Source organism: Grammomys surdaster, unplaced genomic scaffold (genome assembly GCF_004785775.1).
Source record: "Grammomys surdaster isolate TR1022 unplaced genomic scaffold, NIH_TR_1.0 126271, whole genome shotgun sequence".
NCBI lineage: Eukaryota > Metazoa > Chordata > Mammalia > Rodentia > Muridae > Grammomys > Grammomys surdaster.
Window position 1 is genome coordinate 5,292,100 of NW_021621071.1, and position 23,047 is coordinate 5,315,146.

A 23,047-nucleotide genomic window follows, 5' to 3' on the forward strand; every position below is an offset into this window, starting at 1 on the left:
TTTTCAGCAGTACTACAGGTTGAGTGGAGGCAGCATTTAAGATCCATAGATACTTACAATGTTCTTAGTTCAGGTAAATGTTGAAAAGCAGATATTCCAACAAATTGGATGGGGTTGTCATAGAAATGTCTGCAAAATCCAAATGTCAATGTGTCATAACAAAGCTAATGGCCAAGAGAATATATATTCCAAAAAATCTACTAACGTGCATTTGTCGTTTTTACTGATTGTTGTTTGTTTTTTCTTTACTGATTACTGTACATCAGTACATCCCAGTTACTCAGTTTCAAGTGAACATCGAAAGCGTTTCCACTCATACTTCAAGATCATTCATTCGTTTGTCCATTCGCTCGTTTGTTCCTGTGTGTGTGCGTGGACTCCGGTGCTTGTCACAGTGTATATGTAGGAGGACAAGGATAACTTATGGAAGCGAGTTCTTTCTGTGTAAGAGGATAAGCTGTGGATGTGGGCTCCCAACATCAAACTCAGGTTCCTAGGCTCAGAGGCCAGGGCCTCCGCCCGCTCAAGCATCTCATTAGCTTGCTTTCTGAGATTTTCAAGTAAGGAATCTTTACCACATAAAATTTAAAGGGGAGAGACTTTGGGGGAGGAGGAAGATTTAGAGCAAAGAAAAAAAATGACAATGTGTGAAGATGCCATGATGAAACCCACACTTTGTATACGTGCTGCCAACATTAATAAAAATGAAAAACAAATCTGTACAGCAGAGCTCAAATGAATAATAGCTATGAAGTATAAAAGTACGTGAATTAACTAACTGTACTTAGGGACTTTGTCTGCCTCCAACACTGTGAATACTCAGTAACAAAAACATAATTTATGTTGCAATTCAGTCTATCTATTGATCACCTGTCACTTATCTATATCTATCAATCATATCTATCCATCTATCATCTATCTATATGTCTACCTATAGTTTATTATCTATCTATCTATCTATCTATCTATCTATCTATCTATCTATCTATCATTTATCTGTTACTATCTCTATATTTACAGAAGGTTCTATTGTGATTAAGTATAATTACCATAAAATCTACAAAGGATTCTACATTTTTGAGAAAAAATGATATACTATGGGGTTTATCTAGTGTAAGAAGTTTCTTGAAATATAAGTCTAAAATGTGAGGCATTATTAAAAATTTACGAGCATTTTGTTTTATAGACTTTTTAAATGTAATCAGAATCTAGCCGAACTTCTTTTGTTAGTGGAGCCCCACACAGATTTCTCAGCTGAGGCACGGGGATAGTTCAATGAAATCCAACAAATCCATGCTCAAATGGTGAAGGAGCGACTGTAGGGTTTTAAAGAATTGTTCATTAAAGAAGCTATCACTGGAAATCATTCAAGAGGAATGATAAAATCTCCTCGCCTCAAGGAGCTTGGCGTCATCCGGAGTCAAGCAAGCAACAGCACATCCCTGTCTGTCTGAAGAAGTGGTTGATCTGTGCAACAACTTGGATCTATCGCATAGACACAACTTTCTTCATTCTCCAGTGAGAGAATCGACACTCAGCTATCCAGGAAGCTCATTAACACCCAGAGCCTCAATTTAAGCTAAGATAATAATGAGTTCCGTCACAGGCTTTGGGTAACAACTGGAAAAGCTAACACAAATGCGACATCTCACACGGTACCTGACGCGTTTGTCACCTAGCTCACCTAAGCGCTTTCCACTCTACCTACCTGCTCATCTCTTCCTTTCCCTTGGGATTAGACAATCATTAAAAGAACTGCAATGGGGGAGGGGAAACCTGGGCTGCACATGATCAAGATACAGGGCATATGTGCATGGAAGAATATTCTCAAAGAATAAGCAAAAGAACTAAAGAAAAGAGTAGCTTGGTAGCTCCACTTGGAATTCTCAGAGCATACCTTCCTCGATTATACTATGTACATATAAATATGTATACACTGGGAAGGTGTGAATATATATGCTTGCCTGTGTAACTGCAGAAGTATCACCACTACTGTAAAAAGGTCTGGGGTTCTCTGGAGGCAGCTCTCTCATTTGTTAGGGGGAGGGCAAAGAGAAAATTTATGAAATACTATTTGAAACACATATATGAAAGACAGAATCCCAATCATCTTCATGCAGGGATGGAATCTTTGTGTTGTACAAACCTAGTTTAGTTGGCTGGGTTATGGCCTTGTTGGAGAGAGCTTTGGGGAAGTAGGTTAGGAAAGTTGGCTGTGGAAGACTGTGGATGCCAGGGTAAAGAGCTTGCATCTTGGATGTCTGTTTCATAGCAACAGAGTGGTAAGGAGGATGCTGTTCCAAGCATCCCTGGTGATGGCGGAGACAGGGAGGCCAGCCTCATCTGCACTGGTAAAGAGCAAGAAGTCATGGCTAACGGGAGGTGGTGAAGCAAAAAGAAGGCAATGGGTTGGAGATCTCAGAGGCAGAAATGAGGGCTGGATCACCAGCTGACAGGGCTTGAAACAAAACACACACAGAGATGGCTGTGTTAGAAAGGTGGCCTGTGACAAGAGATGAAAACTCCCCCGTGTGAGGGGAGCGGAGGGAGGGGAGAAAGTGCATCACTGTGGGAAGTGGAGAGTCCTCCAAAGGTTGTGTGGGCTGTTCTCCTGATGCATTAACATGCCAAAAGACTGATTAAACGCCAGTCCCGAGCTGAAAGGAAGAGTGGCCAAGCCCACGTAATCTCCTCATCTTTTAATATGCAAATGTTCTCTAATGAGGACTAATGTTTATTCCACAATGGAATACAAAGCCCTTAGTTTGCCAAAATATTGCCAGCACATTTCAGAGGTGATGAATGATTTTGTTTGCTTGTGTATTCGCTCCCTGATCCTCCCCAGTTGTCAAGGCTAAATGGGGGGTTTCAGCTCATTTGTGACAAATGGCACATGGTTTCAGAAAGCCTCTCTACCAAGTCAGCACAGGAAGAATCCCTGGCAAGCTGGATCCTTAGGCCAGGTTCAATGGTTGCCTTTACTCATTTTCTCTATGATAGATCTCACGAAGGCCAATATGATCCCCTAAACCTACCCTGGACATGTGTCTTTTATCTAGAAGCTAACCAAATACTTACACACTTTTATTTTCTTAATGTTGATGTGTAATAAACCTATCTGTGTTAAGTGTGAAACAACATTATTGATACTCTGTGATGATAAATCTATTTTATTATATATGAATCCTTGTAGTCTCCTTTCTAGAATACACGCAGTTATCTAAAATTACATCCCAATTTTGTCTAAATGTGACTCAAGGCTGGGGTTTGTGAACCAACAGGCAGCGAACATAAAACAGTATTCCTTCCATTAAACACTCACGGCAGCAGTTTAAGCCAGAGACAAACTGTTTGCAACGACCCCCCCCCCGCCTTTTGTACATAATCATTTATTTTTCTAGAGTACTTGGGTTGAATTCTTGAATGACTAAGTGGTATAGCATTGGTTGTTCCAAAATCAGTTTTTTTTTTATTGGACAATGTAGGTGAGCAAAAGCCCTCGTAATATTAGCTGTGACGTGTGACTCGGCACCCGGAGATGGCATCTGTAAGGTAAGGGACACCGCAGATCCTTAAAGATCAGTCTTCAGTATCATTTCAGTGTGTAGTTGAAACCTGATGAAATATGTCAATGTCGACACTTCTGTACAGATTATTGCATAGGATGTGACAAGATGCAGTCGCATACATAGCGTTAATCGGATTATATTTAAATGTGTAACATTTAAAACTGTTGTATGGCAGGAAGGACAAGCAAAAGGTGCACATTGGCCACTTACATTGTAATAAGGGAAGGGTTGCCTATGAACGCTCGCTCGGGTATTGACCTGATGTTGTTGCTGTGGAATCCTCTAGAAAGAGAGACAAATATTACAGAAAGTCGTAAAGTCGTGTGTGTGTGTGTGTGTGTGCACGTGCGCGTGTGTGCGTGTTATTTACTAGCCCTCTTTGCCCCACCACGTAACCATCATCAACATCTTTAGTAACCAGGATACAAGTCACGCCTCTCTGCATCGTCAACAGGTTGTGTCCTCATTTAAGGCAAAGGATGCCTGAACCTTGAAAGAGGGAGAGAGGCTGTGCAAATCCCAACTGTGCCTTATGGAGACAGGATATTACGTTATAAAAGGAAAATCCTTTTGTTGCTATCCAGTAAAGAACTGTGGCTTAAGAGCTTGAGTGGGCGCTATCTTTGGAGAGAGGATTAAGCCCACTCTTAGTTTGAAGCTGGGAGAAGAGAAAACTGACTTCAGCAGCAGAGAAGTAGAGATTTAGGGAACCTCTTTAAGAGGAAAAGGATTAGTGGGTCTATAATAACAAATCGATTCCCCCGGTTGGGGCAAATGTAGTCTGAATGGCAGATTCAAGGATCTTTGGGTTTTCCATGACTGAGGCTATACGCATGCGTGTGACAGTTAGGGCTGCCTCCCTCCGTCAATACACTACCCAGTTGATACATATGTGATTCTCTGAGGTGAAACCCACAAAGGCTTTTTCCTTAAAAGCAACCTACCCTATCCATCGGCTTTGTGGAAATAAGGTCCCAAGTTTACATATTTTTTTTTTCAAGTACTTGCAGAAGCTATTCAGTTTTTTTAGATAAAAGGAAAAGCTAATTAAAAACACTCAATGGTCAAAAGTTAGTTTACCTTTAGTGAAATTGTGCTTAAAAAATTAAATAAGGTTCACCTAGCATTTAATGAATAATGCACATAATAAAATATATGCAAAGGCATCTATCACTATACAGAGGACATATAATTTTATTCATGTAATTTTATATTTATGCAACTCAAAAATGTCTAGATTCATAGAAATGTTTAACAGATAATTAAATCTTTATAAAGAATGTAAGTAGCACTAGAATATACATCACTTAGGAAATAGGTTGTATGAATATATGTTTTTACATACAAATATAAGAGGTCACATATAAATTTTAAAATTCTTATGATTTTGACTAAGGAAATCAGTTAAAATATATTCAAGTGCACTTAACTATTTTATAAACTTAAAAATTTCGTACATTATTTAAAATTATTTAAAACAGTATTAAAAATTTTGTATTATCATACATAACAATCATGCCAATTTTAAAATAAATTTACAAATAAACGTTCATTCATCAAACCTGTCTTAGCACTTACAGTTCCTTAAGGTTGGAGAGTGTCTTGATTGCAGTGGGGAATTCATCAAGGTTATTATAATTTAAATCTCTGGAAGAAAATACATAGTATTTTCAGTAAAATCATCTATTTAATCTACCTATAAGGTAAGTTGGTATGCTGTTCCAAAAGGCCCATATCATTACTGAAAGCTCTCCTTTTTTCTCTTTTAGGAGAGGGTTTATTGGGGGCATGCTGCCTGCTAATACTTTGAAAACAGCTTACTGTATTGGGTGTGCTTGAGTGTGTGCACGTGAGTGTACGTGTTTGTGTGCGTATGTGTGAGCACCGAGCTTGCTTGTGGGAGTAAGAAGACACTTCTTGGGAGCTGATTCTTCTCCTCCCGCTGGTGGGTTCCAGGAATGGAAATCAGTTCATCAAGTTGAGCTGCAAGTGATTTCACCTGCTAAGATATCTCTAGGGCCCTGGCCACCAACAGTCTGAAAACATTTGCATTCCAATAGTCATGAACCCGGGAGAACAGAGATTTCCTGCCAAAAACCAATGGCTTCATTGGGTCATTTAAAACAGGGAGGGGCCTGTGGCAGCTTTAACTTCCGGGGAGGAGTGATGCTTGCTTGGTGGGCTCGGATCACTTCCGGATGGAGCTGGTCCCTGGCGCCTGGTTCACTGATTTGGCACCTGCTGTTTGCAGTCTTCAGTCCTGGGATACATCCTTTTTCTTGTTTTGGTCCTGATCTCATCTAGGAAGCAGGACCTGCGGACCACCTTGTTCCTGGCTCGTAGGGAGAGCCTGTGTCTCACTCAGCCTGAAGTCCAGGACAAGACACGTGTTTGGAAAGGTTGATGTGATGCACAGGGCTCTTAACACGGATGTGAAGTCTAGAGTTTCTCCAGAGCCACAGATGATGATCCATTCAGAAATCTGATGTTTGTCTTGGTCTGTGAGGCAAAGCTGTGTATTGTCCCTCACACACAGCAACAGAAGCGCCAGAGAATCTCAAGAGTCATTAATTTCTCTATCTGTAATGACACAAATGGCTTTCAATCCCGTTACTCACACATGGTTTATAGGCTTACTCTACCTATGTCCTCATAAGAAAAAGGAATTGCCGTCTGGTCGCTGGGTATGGCGGATTTCCCAAATGACACAGAAAACCCTTTTGGTAAGGCAATCAGATGTGGTTAGATCCTCCTCAGTAGACAAGGATTGCTATTTAATTTTAAGAGAAAGATAATTTGGCTGAGTTTGGCATGAATCAAGATTCCTACTTGTCTGGCAGAAGCCATCCTTAAGCTATTCTGCAGGCAGGAAACTCGCTTCTTTTGTGGACATAAATTTTCTTCCTGTTTGTAAATCTCTCCAGATGGTCTTTCTTTTTTTTTTTTTTCTTTTTTGATTAAACGAGGACTGGACCCTTATAAATTACTTAGCTTTCTAGTCAGGGAAAGGAAGGGGCTGGGAATAACCAATTTACTGATCCTCTGTAGCCCTGGGCAAAGCGGGGCCAGACAGTAAGATGTACAGATTTTTGTCTTGAAACTTTTTGTTTTGTGGTATTTAGAAGCTTTTTTTTTTTTTTTTTTGGTAAGGCTGGTTCTTCACTCAGGACTGGGGACAGGAAAAGCATCTGTGGAAACACCCAGGAAAGCTGATCTTGTTTTTTTGTTTGTTTGTTTGTTTTTCTCTCTCCAATTGTTCTGTGGCTAGGGATGAGAAAATATTACTTAATGAGAGAGACATTGTAACTTTTCCTAGCCGGTGATGGAAACTGCTGTCCCCTCCTGCCAAGGTCAAGCCTGGATGAGTTCCTTTTTGACAACAAGTCATTCTGGAAGGAGAGTTATGGGTGTTCATTAGTTGTAAGAAGACCCAGGAGAGAGGGTCTCTCAGGAAGCAGGTTGATCCAGAACTAGTTAGAAGTTAAATAGCCCATGGGCTGGTTGTTAAAGTCTGTATGCAAATAAACCATGTTCCCTAAGGTCCTAGAAGACTTGGTTTGGTGATCACCATAAGGCCTTGTGTCTTTTATTGTATTTCAGTATTAAAATGGGAAGGGAAGTGAGGAAATCCCTGCAAGTACATTCCTTGCCTAGTACACTCAGATCTTTTGCTGCCTACTACACACCCTTGTTGCTCTTTGTTGGCTCAACGGGGCATTTAAGACCATCTCCTGTAGAAGGAGGAGGCTTGTCCTCAAGGTAGACTATGAGATCCTCTGTCCTGGCTCTGGGATCTAGGATATGGTCAGCTGACTGGACTCCTTTTTTTTAAAAAATCAAAAGTACCAATGAAAATCTGAGCTATTTTTGTTGTTGTTTGTTGAGATAGAGGTCTTACTATATCAGCCCAGGTGAATCTCAGAGTTCTGGGTTCAAGTGACACTCTGCTTCCGTCTTACGACCAGCTTGAGACCACAGGCACATGCCACGGCCTCCAGCGGAACTTTTGACCAATTCTTGGAACATAGCACCCGGAGCTATTGACTGTACCTGTGCTAGAGCACATGGAAACGTGGATTTCAGAATCAGGTTATAGAAAGAAGCAATTCTCAGTTCTGCCGCAGGCTAACTATGTAGTCCTGGTGAAGTAACGCATGGGCTCTAAGGCGGGATAGGAAGAGTTGCTTAATAGTATATTTGTAAAAATGATTCAAACAATGTCTATCAGTGGTCACGCGAATATTCCATACGTGACGTAGTTCCGTGGACTGCTTCAGTGTGAACCTCGTGCCTTATGAAGGGCCTAGATCTCGAGGTTGGCAGCTTTCCTTCAAGAGAGGCCCCAACTCACGCCCAGTTCAGTGCTCCTGACAAGAGAGAGTGCTCCTCAGTGGAGAACACACATTCCTAAGCAAGCAGTCACAGCTTACTTGGCGGATTTCATCTAACTCTAATTATCCCCCGCTAATTTGCCACCCTCAAGAGATTAAAACGGAATCGTAGTTTTATTGTTTAGCTCTGTGGTGTGTGTGTGTGTGCTTATGTGTACGTGCGCTCGCGCTTGCGTGTGTAAGATAAAACCTCTGTAAATATCTGTTTAAGGCTCAGGCAATTAACCAAACCAAACATCGAGTTTGGCTCTAAGGCTGTTTGGATTCCTTCAGAATATTCATGAAAACACTGGGAAAAGGCGAACAAACTGGAAGGTCAACTCACAAAGTCTCCAGGCTGTGGAGTCCATCAAAGCATTTCTTTCCCAGGGAGTGGATTCTATTATTATGGAGATGCCTGGAAGAAAGCATTAGGGGCAGTCAGGAGCAGTCGTGGAGGCGCCCTTGGGACAGAGAAAATGTAGGAACAACATTTTGGATGTTTAAACCCAAAGACATATAAAGGACGCACAAATGGTAAGAAATGAACATTAAAAAAAAAAAAATCTCCAGTGTGCCTTTACTCTACATGATTCTACACCATAAGATTTGAGATAACTACTGTGTGTGTGGTAACATGGGTGATTCGAGTTTTACATTGTAGCTTCCAGTGTGGTTTGCTCTTTTTGACTTGGAGACATAGAGTGCTCAACGGAGACGCTGAACGTCACTGAGGTCATGGGACGGAGGGAGGGTCACTCGTGGACTCCGTTCCCAGAAAGGATTTTAGTTACAGGGAATAGTGATCAGATTTTTTCTGCTGCCCACGATTGGTAATCTTGACCAATCTTGACTATTAATGCATACACTTATCATCTTAGGCTCGATTGATAAGTCAGTCATGCCGGAGTCAATGAGAACAGCTGAGTAGACAACTGAAAAGTAGACTAACTCCCAAAGAGGTTTTGGAAAATGGGCTTAAGGGAGGCGAGGTTAAAAAAAAAAATTAGTCTAAGGGGATAGAGAGATGGCTCAGTGGCTTGGAACACTGAGTGCTCTTCCAGAGGTCATGAGTTCAATTCCCAGCAACCACGTGTTGGCTCACAGCCATCTGTAATGTACTCATATCCATAAAAATAAATAAATAAAAAATCTTTTTTTTTCTTTTTCTTTTTTTTTTTCAAGACAAGGTTTCTCTGTGTAGTTCTGGCTGTCCTGGAACTCACTCTGTAGACCAGGCTGGCCTAGAACTCAGAAATCTACCTGCCTTTGCCTCCCAAGTGCTGGGATTAAAGGTATGCGCCACCACTGCCCAGCCAAATCTTCTAAAAGGTTAGTCTAGGGAAAAAAAAACCCACCATGACACAAAGGCCATAGCCAGCGTCTTCAGGGTCAGAGACATCATATTCATAAAGAATTCAGAGTAGAAATGTATTGATATCCCCTTCAATTTATTTATTTATTTATTTATTTATTTATTTATTTATCCAGACTTTTTGGTTTCAGATGAGATCTATGTGACATTTATTCAAGGTCTTTTATACGCCAAGGATGAGAGAGGGGATGGAGAGATAGAAAACACTCATGGGTCCACACTCTCACAGGAGGACATGCTACAGAAGAGGAGAGGGTAACCAACCTCAGCAATGTGGTGGACAGGGCGAGAACAAAAGAAGCATCTTTGTTCCTCACTAAGGTTTGTGTCATAAACGGCTGGCCAAGACAGGCAAGCATAAGGCTTGGCAGCCAGCCTGTGGTGTTATACCTGATAGCGGTAGGGCCTATGAGAGGTGGGACCTAGTGGAAGGAAGCCAGGTCACCCAGCCTTGTCTTTGAAGGAGCTACAGGGTCCCAGCCCTTCCTGTCTCTCTTTATGTTTCCTAGCTGCTACAAGGTGAGCAGCTGTGGTCTACCTTGTATTACTCACTACGATGTTCTGCTTCTCCATAGGTCCAGAGCAATGAGACCAGTAACTGTGGAAGGCAATCGCTGACATTGTAAACTCAGATGCACCTTTCTTACCTTTAAGCAGTTAATCCCTCGCTTCTTTCTCCCCACCCGTCCCTGCCTCCCTCCTTCCTTCTTCCCCTCCTTCCTTCCCTTACAGGATCTTACTCTTTTGCCCTCCCAGCTTGACCTATATACCTTTGGCTGACTTTCAAACACACCGAAACCCTCTCTCAGCCTTCTAAACCCCAGGATTATAGGTGTGAGGCCCCATGTCCAGCTTTGTCTCAAGCCTCCATCAAAGGGACTAACACAGCAGGCAAGCTGATCTTGTAAGTAATTCAGGTAGCAACTACATCCGAACATCAGCTCGAGGTAAATGTTGATTATTCTGTTATACACATGGGGGTGGTACTGCGAGTACTTTTACTGTCAAAGAAGACAGGGCGCATTGCTAAACTCTCCGTTGAGAACCATTTTGTTTTCTAAAATGGAGAGACGTGAGTGAGGCCTGATCTAGAATCCCGTCATGGTGGAGATGGAGGCAGGAGGATCGGGACTTTAAGGTCATCTTCACTGCACCTCAAGTTCAAGGCCAGTCTACGTGAAACCTTGTTTCAAAATCCCAACCCAAGCCAAGCCAAAAGAAATCTAGATCTCAAAGAGGGGGGAAAAAGCTATAGAAAAGCAGAATTTCTATTGAGTCAACGTTCCTTTCTCGTTCTCTTCTTCTCTCCCTTTGCCTCCTTTTCCTCTTTCTTCATATCTTTTTCTATCTTTCTTCCATCAGTACTAGGTCTCAAACCCAGGCGCTAATGCTAGACAGTCTGCCATTGGGATACATCCACAGCTTAGCAGTGATCTGCCTCTCCTCTTTTTCTTAATTAAAAGAGAAATGCTTGTCAGGTTGTGAGCATAGTTCCATCCCTAGAACTGCAAAAAAAGTCCTTATTACATATATGTGTTATATATACATATATACACGTATATATACACACACATATATAATATATACATAATATATATATGTATAATTAATAAAATATCCTTCAGTAAATTTTTTCATTAGCTTTGCGATGATTTCTTTTAAAACGTACAATAGATTCTGCTGAGGTAGAAGTGCTATGATCTTCGTATGCCCAGGAATGTTTATCACTAATCAGTTATTACATAAATTTTTTTTTTAAATCGTTCACACAATTGGAAAATTTATGTCATTTTAGAGAGGGTCTCAGAATTTTTCCCTCCCTTTAACATGCCTCCATTTTAGTTTTAAGGCCTATCACTTGAAGGTTAGATCTCAGAGTGGACTTAGAAAGTGATATAAGAGAGAGACCAAGTCAGTCAGACTCACAGAACCACGAGGCTGGAGAGGTTTCCAAAGGCATAGTCTGCTATGTGGTGTATTTTGTTCAGGGCCAAGGTCATGGCTTGCAGGGCTGATAAACTTCTGAAAGCCTGCACAGGGACGTCTGTGAGGGCATTGTCATCTAGCCACAGGTGCCTCAGGGAGTGCAGGCCACTGAAACAGCTGGGTGGCACGTAGCTGATGCGGTTGGCATCCAGGCGCCTGGAAGAAAGCATGCCAGAAAAGGAAACGAAAGCTCAGGCAGAGAACGGACTCAGCCGGAAGACATTGCGTGTACTCCTTAGCCAGAGCAAATCAATCTGGGGAGCTCCAGGCCCCAGACAAACTGGAACGTTTTTCTCTTCTGATCAGCCCTCTTCACTCATGGTTAGATTCTTAAGACACCCCCATTTCACGCGCTGGGCGGTGGTGGCGCACGCCTTTAGTCCCAGCGCTTGGGAGGCAGAGGCAGGCGGATTTCTGAGTTCGAGGCCAGCCTGGTCTACAGAGTGAGTTCCAGGACAGCCAGGGCTACAAAGAGAAACCCTGTCACAAAACAAAACAAAAAGACGCCCTGCACGCCCTCCATCCCTTGAGGTGTTCTGACTCTCTTCCAGGCTTGTGGGTACCACGCATTCAAGCAGCGGCCCTGAGGTGTAAAATTGTGTTCCGTTGCGACAGTCTTATGTAGACATTCTCTCACCTCGTCCCCAACCCCAGCCAAATGAATGACTCTGGGATCCCAGACTGTTTGGAGCGTAGGAAACAGGAATCTACTGGGTTGTTCCTAAGCTCTAGGAAAAGATTATGTCAATATTTGAAAAGAATCAGTAAGAAAGGCTGTTCCATATGCCCCTGGGAAGAGCTTCGGAACTGCTGGCTGCCTCCCGGAGTCTACCCATTTTTGCCTTGGGCAGATGTTTGTTTTTCTGACAGCTTAAACGAATAATAAAGTTAGCAGCTTCCCAACTCTTGCTTCCTTTTCCCACTTTCCGTTTTTTTTTTATTTTCTTTGTTTTGTTTTTAAAATGGGGAGCAGTTCTAAAAACAGGGCTGGTTAATACGCTGCTGTAGCCTCTGAGACGGCAGAGGGAGTGTAGGACATTTGATTTGTCATAATTCAAGAGAAACGGTGGCTGTAACGAAGAAAGTGACCTAATGTCTTTCTGGAAATGACAAAATTGAGATAGTATGAGGTGTTTTTGTTTGTTTGATTTTTTTTTTTTTTTGGTGCAGTATATGATGAACACTTCCACAGCCGTCACCATTCACTTTTTATAAGACTTTACATTTGCTTGCATTTTTGAAAACTAGAATTTAAAAAACAAACAAAAACTAAAGAGTTGCATTTTATGCAGCTCATGCGTTAGGAAGGATTAGAAAAACGGTGAGAGGATTTAAGAAAACGTTTTGGAAGCATTTAAGACTACACAGATGCAGGAGACACACGAGAATCACAAAACAATCTGGTGCAAACCAAATTTAGACAGTTTAGAAATAGAGAAAGCCCTCTGTGGCAGACAGCCACAGAGGATCTCTCTGGAAAGCGGATTTCTCTCTTCTGGCCATATATATCATTCTAGTCAGCCCCCAGTTCCTACTTCTATCCCATCAATGGGACAGGTGACTCCGGGTGGACCCTGAGCCAAGCTTCAGTAATAACTGAGGGAAGGTCACTTGGAACAAACGTTCTGAGTTGGCCGTCTTTGCCAGGACCCACCCATGTTTCCAGTGGACCAGCCATGATTGTAGGAGCTCAGACAGGGTCTCATGACACGGCAGAATTCTGTCAACAAAAGAGCTGGAAGTGGTTGGGGGGGGGCGAAATCATCATAGCCTCGGTCCCCTTCCTTCAGCAATCTGCCCGTGCTAGGGTACCGTACAACTTCATCAAGAATGAGGTTAATTGATTTTACTTGGCTAGAAGTCCCGCCTTAACTGTAGCTTCTCTATTATACCCCACCATAAAGCGTGGGCTTCTGGTGTGCACAGCGCGCCATCTTTCTATCCTAGTGGCTTAGGCATTGACACTGCAAATCACTCCAAAAACCTTGCAAACAACAAACCTCAGAGTCCGGTGCAATGTTGGGGAATCCTACAAAAGGCTCTGTCATCCCATGATAGGTTTTCTCCTTTGATATTTTAAGTTGTGACCAGCAAAGAGTGGCCTGACATCAGTCCCCTAGTTGAGTACATCCATTCTTTGGGGCAGGTTCCTCCAGAGAGCATCCCCAACCCCGCCCCCCTCAGATGGACGATTAAAATCTGGCCATACTATTAAACAAATTTCTGTCTGAAATGAGTAAGTCAGAACAACTACTCAGTGCTCTCACGTTCTAATGAGCACTCCCAGACCTGTCGTTCTTAACAGACTCTAGGTGTCCTGAGTAGAGCATTGAAATGTCTTTCTATAATATAGTTTCATCATTTAATAAACTCCCTATAAAAGAGTGTCACGGGCATGGGTATGGCTGAGGCACTTTCTATGCACGGATGAAAATGTCATGATAAAACCCATTACTTTATAAATTAATAGACTGAAATGTATGAAATGTACGAAAATGGAAACTCCGCAGTGTTTCAGAATCAGAGTTTGCCTGAAATTCCAAGTTCCTTCAGATACGAGCTTACTGTTTACACTCAAAGGCACTGTCTGGTTCAGTTTCCCTTCCCTACTTTATTAAAGTAAGAAATCAACAAATAAAAACATATATATTTACAGGGTATACTTATATATACTTATATATGTATTTATAGGATCTTATTACAAGTATATGATGTAAAGTGATTAAATAAGTCTTATTAACATATTTATTTCTTTTCATACGTGTGCAGATTTAAGATGCACTCTCTTAGAAAATTTTAAGCGTACATCATTATTAATTATAGTCACAGTACTATATAGATCAGAACTATAAAGCAGTACAGTAGATCACTCTAACTTATGTATGCTGAGGCTCGGTGCCTTTTAACCAGCCTTCCCCAATTCCTGCCGTCAATCCCCAGGGCCCTGACAACCATCGTTCTGCTTTATTCACTGATATCTGATTTAATTTTAAACTCTCCCAAGGCTAAATCGGAGTATGGAATTAATTATCTACTCACTTTACAGGTGATCCTTACATAACAAGGTTAAGTCTGGCAGGGCTTAAGTTGTACCTACTTAGTGAGTCAGCAGAGGGGTCATTGTACCAATCTGGTCTTTTTAGGCAAGTGGCCGTTTTTAATTTATATGCCTGGAAAATGTGACATTTAAGCAGAGAAATATAAGGCTTCTGTATAGTACAAGAAGGAAAATCTACACACGGGCTGGTGAGATATGTCAGTGGTTAAGACTCTTGCTGGGAGATCATGAGGACCAGAGTTCGCATCCCAGCATCCGACTAATAATGTGCTCGTCCTGCAAAGACTTGGCCTTTGACTTCAGCTTCAAAATATCCAAAGCCCCCATCTGGCTTCCTTTGTGTGCACACACTTTTGTGGTATACACACCTGCAAACGTGTGCACATTTACTCTTGGGGACAGTCAGTTCTCTGTTTACATCCTATGGGTTTTGGTGATCAAACTCAGGTCATCAGGCCTGGCAGCAAGCACCATTTCCCTCTGAGCCATCTCACTGGCCCCTCCTTTTCAGACTTTAGTAATAACATTGATCTATCCGTATATATATATACACATACATATATATATACATACATATATATGTATGTATATATATATGTATATATATGTATGTGTATATATATGCGTGTGTGTGTGTGTGTGTGTGAACATACATACAATAAGGTCATGTTTTGTTGATAATGTATCACTGAGTATAACATCTTCGTTTCAGAGACATAGGACAAGTGGTGATGTGTAACAGATGGCACATTCTCAGAGAAAGTTCTAGCAATGATTTGATGTATGCATCAAAATGTAACAGGGGTAGCACAGAACCTACAGCATAGCAAAGTGAACTATTTAAAAAACAGTAGAAATGTCCTTACTTTCCACTCAGATTAAGCCTCTCCATTATGACCTTGAAATACAATCTGAAAGGATATCCCATGGGAAGTGGGATCTATTTTATGCTCTTTATGTGTTATTGCTTCTGATGAAATTGTAGATTTTATACCACTTATTCAAAAAAATTAAAATGTGTGTGTGTGAGTGAGAGATTGAGTATATGTATGTGTGTGTGTGTGTGTGTGTGTGTGTGTGAGAGAGAGAGAGAGAGAGAGAGAGAGAGCCTGTGTGTGTCTGTTTGTGTCTATGTGTGAGGGTGTGTGTGTCTGTTTGTGTGTGAGTGTGTGTGAGAGTGTGTGAGAGAGTGTGTGTTTGTGTGTGTGTGTGTGTGTGTGTATGTGTGTTTATGTGAATGCCATATGTGTATGAGTACAAAGGGTAGCTGGACAGTGGCCTTGATTTCCATGGAGCTGAAGATACAGCCAGTGGTGAGCTGCTTTATGTGGTGATTGGAACTCATGACCACTGTAATGGTCACGTGCTCTTAAACTGCTGACTTATCTCCAGTTTCTTTAACTCCTACTTTTTTCATCATTGACACCAATGTACATAATGGCCACGTGGGGAACTGGAAAGCATACTGAATTGGAAGAACAAGTAAAGCTAAGCTAAGGGCCAGGATATAGTTCAGTGGTAGGGTCCTTGCCTTGCTTGCACATGACTCTGAATTCCACTGCTAACATTACAAAAACCAACTAACTAACCAACTAATGAACCAACCAACCAGCCAAACCAAAAACCAACCAACCAACCAACCAACCAACCAACCAACCAGTCAGCCACTCAGCCAGCCAGCCAGCCAGCCAGCCACCCAACCAACCAATCAACCAAATAAATAAACTCAACCAAATAAATAAACAAACCAAAAACCAACCAAACAACTAACCAGGCAGCCAACCAACTAACCAACCAACCAACCAACCCAAAAACCAACCAACCAACCATCTAGCCAACCAACCAACCAACCAACCAACCAACTAAACTACCAAGTAATCAATCAACAGTCAACCAAGCAAGCAAGTCACCAACAAATTTAAGTCAAGATCCTGTCCCTTATCAATTCTGAAATGTTGGGACATATTGATTTATACGTCTTTGAATAAATTTTCACTGATAAAGCAGAATCACAGTATGTCAAAGAGTTACTATGAGAATTAAATGGAAATGTTTTGAAAGCCAGTAAGTGTTAATATTTGAAGGCAGTCTTTAGATTTGTGAGCAGTGTCACTTTCTCTCCGAAGAAATCCATTTTTTCTTGCAATTCCTTAATCCATTGAAATCTCACATCTCTCTCAGGCGAACACCATGTTTTGGTCCTATGGATGAGCAGAATTGGAGATTCTCTTCTCACACACTCCTTAGTATGCGCCTTTTGGCAGTTACGCTCTATGCTTTGTTGCCTGTTACAGTAAGCCTTCCAATGAGATTATGCTGTTCAAGCTGGGCAGCCCAAAGGACTGTCTCTTGTGGATTTGTGTTGCCTTTCCATATTCCTACATGGTCAAGACCATCCAGTTCACCCTGACAGGTTTCAAGAGCTTTAAGTCTGGATAGCTTAACTTTCAGAAGACTTCTGGACCATCTGGCTATGAGCAATGCCCCATCCCCTCTAAGGAATCTTCAAGGTCATATAAAAACATTTCTTTAGACTGATCAGACATCCATAGAAGTGGAAGTACTATAGAATGTTCACTCTGGTAGCAATGTGTAAGAGGAACCAATAGAAAAAAATGGAGGTAATTGTAGTCAATCTTTTGAGAGAAATGAATGCCCAGAAGAGGTGTGGAAAGGGAGAGGAAGGATTTAATCTAGGGGTGCTAATTAAGTCACTGCAGCTAGAAAGGGAAGCAAGACAGCTATAGTGATTCAGTTTTCTGGCCTGGACAACTGGGCTGATAGAGATCATGTGAGAACAAGAAGGAACGCCATTCTATTTTATGTAAAAGAAAAACAAAGTAGAGTTACATAAAAACAAAGTAGAGTTGCATGCGCAAGTTGACTGCAGTTCTGCCATAGCTCGTGTTCTAGATAACAAAGCTACAAAGCATCAAGCGAAGTGTTTGTCTTTTCTTACCAGGAATGACAAGAACACTTTGTTTCCCCTTTCTGTGTGAAGTTTTAATCTTAATGCTTTTATGCATAAGGCATTAACTGAAAGTTTCCTCTCTTAAGAGAAACATTTTGTGAATCTGCTCTATTCTCCTGAAAGGAACCCTTGATTTATAAGCAGCATTATTGTAGGGATTAGAGGTGCTATGAGATCACTGCTGCTGTTGATATTCTTGAAAATGGTTCTTTATCTGTCTTCTATGTGACACCTTGCCAACATATCCCATAAGCTTGTATCTTTGTTTGAGAATGTCTTTGATGAGCCATTAACTACAAGGAAGAAAGCGTTAGTCACAAGATAAGACATTGATCTTGGCTAATTCCACACCAAGATGACCATAATAGTGTCAATTATTAACATAGATGGCTGAGAGGAAAGAAGGGCCCAAGTGTGAAGACAGTTGCAGCTGTACTGTACAGCTTTCAGGGACTCGATAATAAACAGAATTATGGAGCATGGCATTTTCATGACTGGCATTTCATTGAATAGCACTTTCTTTCCTCATAAATTTTAAAGATATGACCCACCACTCTTGTATAGTAGATACATTTTTTTTTAAACCATTTGTGAGACCATTTTGAGGAAGGCATGGAGAGTTAGGGAACCACAATGTTCTGTCTGGGTCACTGGTAAACTCTGAGAAATAAAGGCATTCTCAATGATCACTTACTTGTCTAATAAAATGAAAACATCCAACTGAAATCCATTTTCAAATACAGTTCAACAAAATGCACAGATTCTGTGTTATGGTAAAATTTCATTGTTTTGAACCTTTTGTCCTGGAACCAGTGGATGATTGCCATTGAATTTAACACAAGATCATCTTCCCAGTACCACCAGGATAGAAGATCGTCTATATAATAGAGCAATATGGATTTAAATGAATTCTTTATATTATTAGAATAATTTTCACTGTTGCTGTTCCAATTTTTAAATATCTGTGGCATGGCCATAACATAAGGATTCCATCTTTTAACACATTTCCCATACAGATGAGAGATTTCTGATTTCTTATGAAGACAAGTGTGGGGGTTCACAGAAAGGTTGCCTTTGCTTAGATGGAAAGTTTCTGCTTCCAGTTTCCCTTCCCCACCTAATTCACTTGTAAAACTGGTGATACCCCCTCAGGAAGAGAATCATCGTTTCAGACATATGTCTGAAATGGTAACAATTCTCCCCTCTCCCCTTGGCAAAAAGAGTCTATAGGTTCATGGAAATGCCATAATTTATTCTCGTCTATTTCTGCAGGAGCTAGAAAAGTAGCTGGGGTATCTAAGCTTCTATTTCTCTGGCATCCTTTCCAGCATTGTTGAAGATGGAGATTAAGCTTCCCACGTTGTGAGAGGTGGGGACTCTGGCACAACCAACCCCGATGAAGAACAGATTTCAGGTCACGGTTCATTACGTTGATCTTTTTTTTGTTGATTGTTTATTTCAGAGATCAACACTGCTGTGAGTTTTGTGACAAGGGGATGGCTACAACAAAAATAATGAGGGCAGTCACTTCTCCAGTTTAATTTCCCTCCGTAGGAAACAAAGGCTCTCTTTCTGTGTCAGGGACCCATTAGGCTCCCAGGTACCACCAGGATTTGAAAGCTCGAGTCTACCTTTGGATCTCCCATTGCCTTCCAGCCATCCCTCAGTAATTTCCCTCGGTTTATCTTCATCTCTGGGTTGACTCCCGGGCTAAGTCTCTTATCGCTTCACACCTGCATCGAAGCCCAAGCTTCTGAGCTGGCCCCGTTTGCCTTTCATCCCTTATCTTTTCAATTAATCCTGCAGACCGCTGCCAGATTAATCTCTCTGAAATTGGCCTTTATATCATTCCCTTGGTAAGAATCTATGGTTCTTCCAAATTACCATTCCTTTCAAATCTAACCCCCCGCCCCCTTGTTCTGACATTCAAGGCCTTCTATCTACCATATCTGTTTGAACCTTTCTCTTATTTCTCTGATCCAGTTAAATGTTTTTATTTTTCTATCTCTTTCCCACAGTAATTCTAGGATTTATGTTCATGACCACCTCTTGTGTTTAGAAGGGTCTCCACGCCTGTCCAAATTTTATCATTCTTCCAATCAGTGGGCTCTTCCTACATCCCTACTCTTGAAGTACGGAGTCCTGAGCTAACAGAGTGGGAAAACTGGTAAGTAGGTCAATTCCACTATCTCTGCAGAAACCACTGGTTCAACTACATCCAGGGAAGTTGTGTGGGGAAAGTCACAGATAGATTAGAACCTAGAGCCAGGAAGATGAGTAAATACAGCTTACAGCTGAAGTAAGGACCCCAGACCAGCTGTCTACAATACAACTTAGAGTCTTTATCTTCAGTTCATTTCAATAAATAATGCCAGAAGGCCGTCTTTGTGTCTCATGCTGGAGATAAACCATGCAGGCATGGTTGAAGCCTTTTTGAGACATTTCATAAACAGTAGTGAGACAAGTTCTTATCATGAAGTGTTCAGGAAGAGAAGTGCATGGTAGAAGGTAGGCTTCACCCCAACTCCTTTAAAATATTGCTCTAGAATTCAAACTACAAGCCATGTCTATTTAGTTCTTTCTCCTAAAGCATAAGACAAAAATCGTGATCGTCTCTTTTCATGTAATTCTCTACAGAGGTGCTAATCCCAGTCACTGCCTCATTAGGCAAACTATTGGAGAAACTAGAAACCTAGAGGTCATTCATGATACTTTCCCCTTCCCTTTCCCCCTTCCTCACTCCCGTTTTTCTTCCTCCTCCTCCCCCTCTCCTTCTTCCTCCTCCCCCTCTTCCTTCTCCTCTTCACCCTCCTCTTCTTTCTTCTCCTCTTCTTCTCTCAAGAAGGGTCTCACTATGTGGCCTTGGCTATCTTGGAACTCACTATGTAGACCAGACTGGCTTCAGACTTACAGAGATCTGCCTTCTGGGTACTGGTAGTAATGGCATATTCCACCAAGCCTGGCTTTTTTGTTCTTCATTGATATTTCTGGAAACTTCATCCTTTAGGTGTTTCTCAAATCCACCTTCTTTTTTTGGTCTCCAGCATCTATTCTGATAAATATTTCCTTTCTCCAGTCTGACTTCTTCAATAATGCAGATCTGATCAGATCCTTTCTTTCTTAATACCTCCCTATGGGGTTCCATTTTGCAATAAGTCTGATATTATCCTTTACGTGCCCCAGTTATACTTTCATAGAGTCTGGCCCTAACATGACTTATAAGATTGTCTTGATACTTATCTCTTCCTTGGGAATATCATTTCAGCCTGTAGTAGAAAATTTTAAACCCTATCTGGGATTTCTACCCCACCTGGATCATTCAGTTCCTGGGTAAAAAACATGCACACAACCTTTATATTTATAATATGCCTTAAACAACACAAGAGTTGGACAGATATTTACCTTCTGTGCTAATAAAATCTGCTTTCCTATTGATAATCCTGAGTTATTACTTATTCTGTTTTATTTGGGGTGCTCTTAACTCCAGTTTGCCAGTCTTTAGGACCATGCTTTTGTGACTCACCTAATCCATGGTGGCTTGTAGCTGCTTGTATTCTTATGTTAATTTGTGTCCCCAAAACTGTTCACATGTGTGTCTGAACATAAGACACTGTGGGACCCTGCGCCCAGTTGGTTCTGATTGGTAAATAAAGACAGCTGACAGCTAATGGCTGGGCAGGGCAGACAGAGATAAGACTTTTAGGGTTCCTGGACTAGGGACAGAGAGAGAAGAGGAGGAAGGAATTCTGCCAAGCCTGGGAGAAGGAAAGATGCCACGCCTGAGAAGGCATGGGGCACAGAGCATAGCCACCATGTAGGAGCTGGGGAAGAGCGGCCCCAACAGGGCTGCCTGACTGGGTCCTGGGCAGCAAAGATGGAATATAGATTTTAGTAAGTAAGGAGGAAGGTGGGTCAGCCACATGGAGGTTAGGAAGTGGCCCGGCCACTGAGTTATTTTAGACATATCAAAATATACAGGCAGTGTGTGTGTGTGTGTGTGTGTGTGTGTGTGTGTGTGTCTTTCATTCAGGAACCCAGAACACTGGGGTGGGTAGCATGGAGTGCCACAGCTTCCAAGACCAATTTGAGTTCATAATTGGGCACATCTACAGTGGCTTCTCTCTTCCTTTTCAACTTCTTCTTCCTCCTTGTGGTTCTCTTCTGACTGAAAGCCCCCAAATCCTAAACCCCACCTATGTCTCTTCTGCCCAGCGATTGGCTATTGACATCTTTATTAACAAATCAGAAGTAACTTGGAAGCAGGGTCACACAGCATCACATACAGACTCTAGGTCTTGCTCCCAAACCCTGCACTTAGCATTCCGATAGACAGCAAGACTAAACCTCAACACAGCCGCTGATTTGTTCTGTTTCTTGACAGTATAGGTTTTCCTCACCCTCCTAGCAAGCTGTTGCGATATGTAGTCCATGCTATCAGGAACTTCCTTTTCTAGCCTTTGTCTACATGACTCCTACCCTGGCAACAGAGGTAAGTTTCTCACACATAGTCTTCTTATGTGGAGAGAAGTGACTGCTCTCTCATAGGCACAAGGGATCAGATAACCAAGTGCCCAGAGAAACCCTAACAAGGGCTAGCAGGCTCATATTTTAATAGTATTCTCCTCTCTTCTTCAATTCACTTATTTCTCTCTGGCAGCATTACAGCTTTCATTCCATCATGTGTGTGTGTTTCCAGCAAGCCTGACACTTCTCTCTGACCAGTGACCATCTCCCACAGGTAGGGAGCTAAAGAACACAGAATGAGGGGAGTGAAATGGGCAGATTTTGGGGTTCTGACAGACTAGAGTTCCCTCAAACACATCTCTATCTTGACTTGGAAGCTAAGCTAAGCCTTGGAAAGGTCAATAGTCTGATAGTTTTGCTTTCTTACGACAAAGAAAGGGATAACGCTAACACCTAACCCATGAGGATAAGGTAGGATGGGGACAGCATTGGCTTCTCTCATCACCATGGCAACAGGTCTCTTCGCTCTCCCCCAACCTCCCACTTTTCCCACCGCACATCCCATCTATCCGGAAACATGTCGCTCCACTCACAGCTCACCTTCCCAAAACTGTTACCTGGTTAACTTTTCCAAAGAGTCCGCTCTGCTTTAACAGGTTGGTTTGACTTCTAATTTCCTAATGCCCATGTTCTCCTTCCCCTTCTGGCGGGACTGTTATTAATGCACTATCATAGTCCCGCAGATGATCTGGCCTAGGAACCTCTCCTGTGTGGCCTTTTTTTTTTTTTTTTTTTTTTTTTTTGGTTTTTCGAGACAGGGTTTCTCTGTATAGCCCGGGCTGTCCTGGAACTCACTCTGTAGACCAGGCTGGCCTCGAACTCAGAAATCCGCCTGCCTCTGCCTCCTGAGTGCTGGGATTAAAGGCGTGCGCCACCACCGCCCGGCCTGTGTGGCCTTTTTAAAGTAAACAATTCATGTTAGTCCCCAATCCATGAAGACTACGCTCCCATTTTTGCTTCTCCTCTTGCAAGTATCATGTAGAAAGAGCCTTTCCTCTGAAAACTGCTTCCTCTTCATGTTTAATCCAGGGGAAGCAGAAAAAAAAAAACCAACCCCAAACCAAAAACCTTTTTTCTTTCTTCCTTTTTCTTTCTTTCCTCTTTCTTTCCTCTTCCTTCCTTCCTTCCTTCCTTCCTTCCTTCCTTCCTTTCTTTCTTTCTTTCTTTCTTTCTTTCTTTCTTTCTTTCTTTCTT

The 23,047-nt window shown here is 41.8% G+C and overlaps 1 protein-coding gene across 3 annotated transcripts in view; it reads right to left on the reverse strand.

Annotated features, from left to right (window-relative positions):
- Lgr5 (leucine rich repeat containing G protein-coupled receptor 5) overlaps positions 1–23,047 on the reverse strand; it is a 122,059-nt gene that overhangs the window by 14,125 nt on the left and 84,887 nt on the right. The window contains exons 5-9 of one of the 3 annotated variants that reach the window (XM_028759089.1): positions 11,241–11,456; positions 8,286–8,357; positions 5,148–5,216; positions 3,780–3,851; positions 58–129 (exon numbers count right to left, since the gene is read on the reverse strand). In XM_028759089.1, coding sequence (XP_028614922.1) covers positions 58–129; positions 3,780–3,851; positions 5,148–5,216; positions 8,286–8,357; positions 11,241–11,456 — 501 coding nt within the window. The remainder of the gene's footprint in view (positions 1–57; positions 130–3,779; positions 3,852–5,147; positions 5,217–8,285; positions 8,358–11,240; positions 11,457–23,047) is intronic. The other 2 variants (XM_028759091.1, XM_028759090.1) reach the window with 2 other exon arrangements.